The sequence below is a fragment of the Prosopis cineraria genome, unplaced genomic scaffold (assembly GCF_029017545.1).
Source record: "Prosopis cineraria cultivar Desert tree isolate PC_DT_omini unplaced genomic scaffold, ASM2901754v1 PC11, whole genome shotgun sequence".
Classification (NCBI taxonomy): domain Eukaryota; kingdom Viridiplantae; phylum Streptophyta; class Magnoliopsida; order Fabales; family Fabaceae; genus Prosopis; species Prosopis cineraria.
The window spans coordinates 28,596,595-28,607,174 of record NW_026555342.1 but is presented as its reverse complement, the minus strand read 5'-3'; the positions used below and the strand labels follow the sequence as shown (position 1 = coordinate 28,607,174).

Here is a 10,580-nt window from a genome sequence, read left to right as displayed (position 1 = left end):
GCGGCTCTTGCCACGAAGACAAACGTGGACACACAGTCCACGAGAGTCAATAACCAAGCGCAGCCAAAGCCATGAAACAAACGTGAACACATAGTCCACGAGGGTAAGTAACCAAATGCGGACGAAGCCAGGAAACAAACGTGAGTACAATGCTCACGAATAACCATCCCTCCGTTCCACGTGCGTTGGCCACCGCACAGGGCTAGCACCTCCTATAAACACTCTGCTAGCTAGGTGTACCATGGCACGCCAAGGGCTAACGGAACTGCTGTTAGCAACCAGTGTTCTGTATAAAGTCCCTTTTTAAAATCATTTTCAAACATGCGAGAAAATTATCACTTTTAAAATACCGTTCTCATTCTCAAAATCAAACTCGCATGAATACTTTTAAGCATTAAAACTTGCCAGAATTAAGTTTCATATCCGATGCTCATGCTGGCATTTATTGAAAAAAAAAATTTCAACATCAAACTCGCATGAATCATTCTCTGTATTAATCTATTATTTGATAAAATAAAAATCTCATAATCAAAGTTCAAACTTGATTTAATTGATCAAATAACATTTCGAATTTGGTAAAGTTAATTTCTCAAAATAAAACAATATTAATCAACAATTATCCAATTTTATCGCATTAATGCTATTAAAATGATTTTCAGAAAAAACATAAATTTTAGTAAAGGAAATTTTAATAGAAAAAAATCAGTTGGGACGCTATCCACTTACCTGATATGTTCTCAAACGTAAAATTTACTCCTACTCGGCACTCTTGTGTCAATGCTTGATCTTTAAGTTCCTAATATCCAATTAATATCATTATCATTTTCTTATACATGCCTCATCATCTAAAATCTTCAATCCAGAAGTGATTAAAAATAAAAGATAAAACCTTCAACTTCAAACTTTCTCAGACATCACACCAAACACTTCACAATATTCCAAAGACGTATATATATAAATAATTTAGTCTTGAATTACTAATAAAGTCTCTTTTCCTAAAATCTCTAATTTCAAATCTTTCATTGTAAAAAAATAAGTGTCTTCCATATTCAAAATTTTTTTATCGAAACACCAATTGTGCATAAATTCCAAATGCCTCCATAAGCCTTTTCAACATTCAAATGTTTTATCTCGCAATTTCTTACCAATCATATCAACATTATATTTATGAGCAAATTTCTATAGAATGCTAAACTCAATTCACAAGTTAACAGCATCCAACTCACTTAGGTCTCTCAAAGAATTCAAAGAAATTTTATAAAATACACAATCAAGCAAATCCATCTCATAGCATTTTATTAAGCATCTTATGGGCACTATTCTACAAGCTTCAAGTCTAAATTCTTTTATCCAAATCTCATCTTAACCAATTCTTCAATATCAACCAATCCAAACAAACTAATTTAATTCAAAAATTCTAACCTATAGTTATCATAATTTTGCTCTCAGCACATAAGTTCAGCTTAAACTCTTCTCTCTCTCTCTCTCTCTTTCTCAACAGTCACGAACAGCAGCAGCAAAATTCAAGAGAAAATTGGCAACTTCAACTTTATCACATTTTACACTTACACGCACGGATTATTCGAAGAGAAGGAGAAGAGATATAAGCTTCTAACATTAGTTGAATTAACACACACGAACAGGGGAGGAAGAGAAAGTTTCGTGTGCACAGGGAATAAAGGTTGCTGCTGAGCACAATAAAATGAGTAGATGGATGACTGATAAAGGAAATAAAGAAAGCAAGCCATTTAACTCACCCATATACTTGTACCAATAATGAGGAAACACAGCCTCGTCGATCTGAAACAGAGGAGCAGAAGAGAAACAGAAGGCACGAGTCGGACGGACCAGCGGTGACTCAATCCCCCACAACAGCCGACGACGTAGAAGAAGAGAAGAGTAGCAGGCAGCAACGGCAGCAACAAGAACAGTCAACGGTGAGGTACAGGGGAGCAATCGACTCAGCGAAGGGAAGGAAATTTTTGGGCGCTCCATCACTCTCTCTCTCCCTCTTCACATGCTCTGTTTTTGTTTTTAAATGGCAGAGGGATAAGAATAAAGGGTAAGTCGGTGACTAAGGGCACACACAACAATGAGAGATCGCCCGAAGCTTCGAGAGGCACGTTGGGAGACAGAAATGGTGAACCGGATTGAGAGTCAAAGGATCCAAATTTTTTTTTTGTTTTTCCCTGAAGTGTGCGTATGACCGAGAGAAGAAGAAATATGAACATTAAAAAAATTGGGAATATTACAAGAAAAGGCACAAAAAAAATTAGGATACAAATGTTTTTTTTTTAAATTTATAGTCATTACATGCATAGTAGAATCCGAACTTTAGACCTTAAAAATATTATTAATAAGAGTTTCAATAATTAACCACTCCCTATTTACTATAATACTAATTTAAAATTTAAAATCATTACATGTTTCAAGATGTTAAAGACTCATATTAAGAGTAAGTAAGTGAAATAGTTATTATATATCTTTGAGTTGTTTGTGATGTGAGCTTTTGGACATTCAATAACTTACTCTTTTTCAGATCCAAATGACGCCACGTTTCTAAAACTGGTTCAATGGCATATTGTATCTGTGCGTCATATTATATATACTATGGTGACAGTATCTTTGGGTCCATTACATATCATACCTGAAAAAGTTTAAAATCAACATGGAAGTCATCCACTTTGTTAACGCCCGAGCTATTAACCTTTCAAGTTATTATGTAATTTTGGAACTTATTTATATTATGAACCCCAAAGCATGTTGACATGAATCTTTCATCAATTCATTCATTGTGCTGACTGATCATAGATTAAGACTTATGTATAAATAGTATTTTTATTTTAAATTATATGCTATTTTTATGAGCTTCCACCATAAAATTTTTCTCACCATGTTGTACTCTATTTATCTCTGTTTTTTGTGAATAAAAAACAGTGCTAAACCAAGCCATGCTGTAGAATCATGTGTTTTTTTTTAATTAACAATTAAATATAATATTATGCTGAGAGGAATTTTCTTACCTTTATTTATAGGTTTTGTGCAAAGAGGTGAAACGTTTACTTTTAAACAATGCTCAACCACTAATTGTAGCAAAGGCGTATAAAAGACTACCCAGTTATTAGTTGATTTTTTTATTTATATGGGTTAGTAGTTGAATTTTGATGTGGTACCTTTTGTGCCTTTCGATATTATCAATGATGTGGAATGAAATATTTGGAATGGTATGCTTGCATGTGTGTGCTTCTATATATATATATATATATTCACAAGCTACCTTTTCATATTTCAATTGTTGCAACGACATAGTACAATACAAAAGAAAAAAAAAAAAGTCTGGAAAGTAAACAAAACATGGGTTCCTCCCCCACCGCCCCTTTCGCTATGAGGTGAAGATAAACTACATTAAGAGTCCAAGTATGAATAACGCCCTCAAGGTCCAACTGTGAAGAAGGATCATTCACACATGCATATATGGTTTCTGCAAACACACTGAATAAATGAATGTGCCTTAGCTTTCAATCTCTTGGTTGCTTCATGCAATTTATTAAAATATTGATCTACGTAATAACAAATTAATTTTGTTAATTATTTAAATATTATGAATATGAGTAGTATGACCATTGAAACGTTCCCAGTACTCCATTTTAAAGACAAAATCACCAACCCAGGATTTTAGAAATCTTGAATAGAAATTTGTTCATTTTGATAGCTAGTGTCGCCCAAAAGACAAAACCACCAAACCAGGATTTTTTTTTTTAAAATCAAGCTTTGCTTTGTTTTCATGTATAGTTTCGGTTTTTTGTTTCTGTTTATTATTATTATATTTTTTTTGTGTATATGGAGTTTTTCAAAGTAGAGCAAGGAACTGATAGATAATTGAATGTTCAGTCACGATTTTTTTTTTTTTGTGAAACGATCTTTTTTTTTCAAAGAGGAAGGAATTGGTTTTTTGTTTCTGTTTCTTTTGTGTATTATCTCCTCTGTGTATTTATTCAAGGCTATCATTTTCAATATTTTTTTTAATAAAAAGAAAGCACACTCAGGAGGAGTCTTTCACGTTCCCTCTCCGAATATAAGAAAATATATCAATTAATATTTAATCATGCCTGAAATGAAAAGAAAATATAATAAATACTACTCCCTCCGTCCTATATATAAGAAGTTTTTTAAAACCTTTTTTGTTCCTAAATATAAGGGGTTGTTAGCATTTTTTTAATGAATGGATCATTATACCCTTATTAAATTGGAAAGAGAAAAAGAAAAGTACTCTTATTAATTTACTTTAAAAAAGAGATTCATTTTTTATTAACAATAAGTAGAAGTAAAATTGGAATGTTGTTGTGCTTTTAATTAGACAAACAACTTTTATTGGTTTGCGTGATTCGATTAAAAACATCTTATATATAAAGACAGAGGAAGTATGTATAATATTTTATAGATAAAACAATCTTGAATAATGCTTCAAATGAAACCCAGAAATAGAATTTTCTCAATCCAATAATCATCAGGACTTTATATCATGGTTCACGGGATATATTTATTTTTAATGAACTTTTTGTTCATTTTTATTCCAAAAAAAAAAGGAGAAGAACTTGAGCTGCATGAGCCCATTGGAATTTCAAACCAATGGACCCGGCCTCTTCCTTAAGCCCATTTAAAAAGTGAGATACTTGAAAGTTGAAACTCGAATTTGAGTTCCATTGTTTGGGATTTAGGTTCATCAAGTTTATTATTATTCGACTCATTAGAAATTAAAAATTATAACTTGTGTATATATGTCAATTATCTTATAAACGATTAAAATCACATGTCTCACTCTTGATAACGATGCATTTAATTGATATTGAAAAGATGATGGCATTTAATCGAGGTTTAATTTGGAAAGAACAAACAAATTTTTAGACATCAACTTATTAAATGTAACTGTTTTCTTAATATTTGTATTTAGATAAATTGGATAGCTTATACTTGAAGTCAAGCATTACCATCCTTACTTAGAAATCAAATGAAGGGCATAGACGCGTCAATAAGCATCATGACCGATATAAATATCTCTAGCAGTTAGCTTGCCATTAATTCTTCACCTATAACATTTATTATATCTCACTTAGCTTCTTTGGGTCCTCAAACTGATCGCCCCCCTTTTCATCACATACATCTATGTGACGGTCTCTGATGAATCTTAAATTTAAAAGTTTGGTGAGTTGAGTTTTGAGAATTCATTTGAGCACAACATGCTTTCAAGTTCAAAAACTACTTATAAAAGTACTTGCACATTGTTTTGTCTGAAGAATTTTGAAATCCAATCATAGATTTTTATGGCTACTCACAAGTCTTTCTATCACTATTAACATTCATTTGGGGTACCCTCTATATATACGGCCAACCAAACTTGACCATAAATGAAATAATACAATGAAAATAAAAATATGGTCCAAGAAGTAAAATTCTATTCATCATAAAGGGACAAGTCAATCTTCTTATCACTAACATACCTTTTGGGTTGCTCTTTTAACCTATACAATGATGTGATAATGAAAATATGGTTCTTGAAGTGATAACAAAACACTTTGTGGGACAAAGCCTCTTCCCATCACTAACATAATTTTCTTTCTTTCCTTGCATCTTCTTTTATGGGTTAACTTTTATGCAATAGTTATTTGTACCTTTACCCAACGTACAAGTCAAGCATGCCTTACAACGATAATACTAACATTTTTAAATTATTTTTATACTAACAGTTTATTATTTTCTTTACTTGCAAATTTTCTATCAAATAATGATGATTTCATCAAGAAATTCATTTGTATTAAATTATACAGACAGTACCACTAATGATTATAACTTATACATATCATTAATTAAATTAGCTATGTGTAATGAGAATGAGAGAAACAAACAATCTTCTTTCATCAGTTTAAATTTCATGTAAATCATAACAAAGCATTTTATGAATAGTAGAATCTCTCTATCTATAAAACTCTAAATGCTGTGTAATGAAGAAATGAATAACTGTCTCACCCAAAAATTAAAAAGAAATGCAAAATTGAAGAGACAATATATCCACAAACTTCTTTTTCAATCCCTGCCAGACCTAACTATATATGAAATAATACAATGAAAATGCGGTTCCCAAAGTGGAATTATACAACACACAAGGACAAATTGATCACAAATAAAATAATGAAACCAAAACAAATATTTGGTCCTCAATCAATATGAAAATGAAGGAAATTATGCAACACTTTATTTTACTTTCTCTTGCATTTCATCAACTTCTTTGAAGGGAAGAATTAAATATTAGTCTTTTATAATATTTTTTATCCTCGAAAGAAGAAGATATATTAATTTATGCCCTTTCCTTAATTCACAATCGCAGGTCAAGCATGACTTGAGGCTTCAATCTCAAGGATTTAGAGATTAGACAGCATTAACGTCGACAGCTCTCAAGGTTCCAAGTCCGACGAAGCCCAGCATCTTCCTTCTACCTCAACATTAACGTCAGCAGTTTACAAGGTTCCAAATCCAACAAAACCTACTATCTTCGGTAAGATCGTGCTAGCAGAATCCACATATCTCCTTGCTTTCTATCTTTCCTCTTGAATTTGAGAATCAGTTTCCTTTCTATCTGAGAACTGTGGCAGTGTGGTCAAGGGGACTGTGATGGTGACCGAGGGGGTGGACGTGAAGGTGGGCTGTTTTCGTCTGCTAGTGCAGGGGATTTTTGTTTGAAAGAAAAGATAGGCGAGGAGGACAGTGAAAAGTAGGTGCATCATTAGAGGTTCATTGTTTTGAGAAAAGATATATATTCTTTTGATTGATTCATTGGACACCTACTAACTACACATTAGAAAGACAAATCCTATCTAATAAAGATGATGAAGTCCATTTTCTCATTCAATTGGGTATGTTTGAAGTAGGATGCATTACGTTTTAGGGAGATAGGGTAGAGATTTATTCCATGATATTATTTAGGAGATTTGAATGGATTTGGATTGAGTGTTTCCTAATTTTGATTGCAATAAGATTATCCAAATCATTGATTTAATAAAGAGCCTAGATTTTGCCATATGGGTAAAGTCACTCAATGACTTTAGTTGCTATAATCATGGGATTCAAATCCATCTACTCATCAAGTCAATTAAGTTTCAATTAATTACCTAACCATCGATTCAAAAATAAAAAAAAAATCTAGAAAGAGAAGCCCTCTACGTTTGAAGACTTTATGGTATATGATACTTAAATTTTGAGAATGTCAAAAAAATATGAAAAAAAAAACTTCTGAATGTATTTGATAATCACTAAGGACAGATATAATTTTGGCATTTTTATCTTCAGAAAATAAAAATATTTATAAACCATAATAAAATATTGCTACACACTTTGGGAAATTACATGCCTGATGTTTAATTTGCAGAATAGAATTAAGAAAATAAAACTTAATAGCCTTATTAACTCATTTGATTAATTCTTTTGTTTTTTAGTTGGATGGAATACTTTTGATAGGAATAGAAATAAAAAATAAAGAATATTTCTTTTGTTATTCAACAAAAATGTTAACAAAGTGAGCTTTGGCCATCGAATCTCTGTTTTGTTACAAATAACTTTGCATGCTACTGAGGGTGTATGAGTATTTTTAGTTTTACTTTTGTCTTTTAAAATATTTTATTTTTGGTAATCATTATTTATAATTTGTTATGTTTTATAGTTTTTTTGGCCAAAAAAGTCAATTTTATTGATTATCAAAAAAATTACACTCACTAATTCAAAAAGCAGTAAAACATCCTAAACATACAATCTATAAAAAAATAAGAGAAAGCAAATAAACCGACAGTACAATCCTAAACCAAGGAAACAGAAAAAACACAACAAAAAAAAAAAAACAAAATCAACCCCTCCCTCCTTATCAAAACATTGAGCATCACTGTCCTGAGATAAAATGGCATCAACATCCTTGCATAACACAGCAACAACAGAGGATGGAATATCACAAAGCCAACCAGGCTTCATCATCCCGTTTGCACCAAGAGCTGCAAGAACATCAACAGCTTCATTTCCTTGTCTTGCCACCAGAGAGAATGAAATGTTTTGCAAAGAATGTTTATGACAGATAATCTCCTTTAATAAATCCACACATTGCCATTCACAACCAGCAATAGAGTCCTTCATAACTCTTCTAAATAAATCTTCACAATCCAACTCAAAGCAGATATGGGTTGCATCAAATCTGAAACTCAACTCCATAGCCTCCATAGCCTCTTTCAATGCCAATCCTTTAGTCATAAAAGGTGAAACAGCATCCACAGACCTCCCAAAACATCCAACAGCATTGCCAAACTCATCCCTACAGATCCCACTTACACCAGCAATCCTCCTAGCAAAATTAAAAGAGCCGTCAACATTAAATTTTACTGACCCTTTTGTTGGAGGCACCTATTTCTCTAACCTTACGATCCTAGTAGGGGACAATCATTTGGCCTTCTTGTTGCTTATTTGCTTAGCCCTCTAAAATTCACCTACTTGAATCTGCACCATTCTGACCAGAAAATCAGCATCTACCTTTTCTCCTTTAAACACCCAATTACATCTACATTTCCAAATCCACCAAGTAGTGATTAAGGAGGTTTTCCCATACTCATCCAAGACACTGCTACCAAAAGCATTTCTTCTAACCATTGTTCAACCCTTATCACTCCCTTGTCACTAAACCGTAAACCAAGACAACAACCAAACCAACATTTAGTAGTCCAAGGGCATAAAAACAATAAATGCTCTAAAGTCTCATCATGCTCACCACAGACAGGGCATATAGAATCCCTAGAACATTTCCTTCTAAAAAGAGCAACTTTAACAGCCACAACCCCACTAATCATTCTCCATAAAAAATGTTGAATTTTCGGAGCAACATTAATCTTCCATAAACCAGACCATATCTTCCTAGAAATTAGAAAAGAAGTGCTAGGCTTACTCAGCATTCTCACATCCCCCTTCTTCCTGTCCATTTTGTAACCAGATTTCACAGTATAGATTCCATCCTTAGTATCAAGCCATAAACAAAAATCAGCAACATTCCCAACAGGAATTTTGATCTTCAAAATAGATTCTTTCTCTTTTCTCGAAATTCTATCTTTAATGAGACTCAAGTTTCATTTGCCATCTCAAATTAAATCAATAACCAACAACTTCTTCTGAGCATCATTTCTAGGAACAGCTTGCAATTTATGGCCTGGAAGATCAAGAATCTTGCAACTATCCCAAACTCTCACACTTAGACCATTCCCCACCTTCCAACAAATCCCCTTCAATAGCAAATCCCTTCCTTCAAGGAGGCTAGACCAACACCAAGAAGCACGACCATCTTTTTTAGCTTGCAAAAAATCACAATTAGGGAAGTATTTACCTTTCAAAATTCTGCACCAAAGATCATCAGGATTTTGAATTAACCTCCAAGCTGATTTTGTAAGCAAAGCCCTGTTAAAACATTTCAAATCTCTGAATCCCATTCCCCCATCAGATTTGGACTCAGTGATAGCATCCCACCTTTTCCAATGCAAACCACCACCTCCTTCTCCCCCTTCCCACCAAAAAATTGAAACCAACCTATCTATCTCTTTACAAGCTTTCAAAGGAAATGAAAAGCAAGACATAGGATAAGTAGGTATTGCATTTGCTATTGTTTTTATCAATATCTCTTCATTAGCAAAAGTAAGCATCTTTTGCTTCCACTCTTGTAGTTTTTGACCAATCTTATCTCTAACAAAAATTGAGGCACTTGCTTTTGATCTACCAAGTATTACTGGTAGACCAAGATATTTCCCTGGTTGATCTTTAGAATTAATACCAAGCACCTCTTCCATTTCATCTCTAACATGCTAGGGAGTATTAGTAGAAAAGAAAATGCAATATTTGTCAACATTAATTTTCTGCCCTGAAGCTGCACAATAAGTCTGCAAAATCCTCTTAAGTACCAAGCAATTCTCTCTACTACCATTCATAAAGAACAAAGTATCATCTGCAAAGAGACAATGAAAAACCATAGGAGCATTCTGAGCCAACTTTACCCCTTTCAAATCCTTCCTCACAACATGATATTGAACCATTAAGGACAATTCTTCAACAGCAACTATAAAAAGATAAGGTGAAAGTGGATCACCTTGTCTTACACCCCTTTTTGGTTCAAAACAATCCACATTCCTGCCAGAAACCAATAGATTAAATCTCACAGAAGAGATGCACTTCATAAGCCACTTAACCCACAGCTTAGAAAAACCCATCTTCAACATCACAGCGTCCACGAAATCCCATTCTACTCTATCATATGCTTTGTTCATATCAACCTTCAAAGCAAACTCCCATTTATTGCTAGAATTTTTATACTTAAGGTAATGATAAACTTCATGGGCAATTACAACATTATCGTTGATCAATTTTCTTGCAATAAAGGCCCTTTGGGGAGAGATAATTTGATGCATCAACAATCTCAATCTATTAGTAAGAAATTATAATTTGTTATGTTTTATAGTTTAAAGTCATTCATTATATTGGAATTGAGTTTTAGGGATGATGATAAACTTGCG

The 10,580-nt window shown here is 33.0% G+C and overlaps 1 protein-coding gene across 1 annotated transcript; it reads right to left on the bottom strand.

Annotated features, from left to right (window-relative positions):
- Nucleotides 1-6,433: 6,433 nt before the first annotated feature.
- On the bottom strand, nt 6,434-10,334 carry LOC129286428 (uncharacterized). Its single transcript, XM_054922388.1, has 5 exons — nt 9,972-10,334; nt 9,180-9,875; nt 8,677-9,038; nt 7,897-8,377; nt 6,434-6,487 (listed from the first exon to the last, which is right to left on the bottom strand). The coding sequence occupies exons 1-5, from the start codon at nt 10,332-10,334 to the stop codon at nt 6,434-6,436; spliced, it is 1,956 nt and encodes a 651-aa protein (XP_054778363.1).
- Between the last annotated feature and the right edge of the window lie 246 nt (nt 10,335-10,580).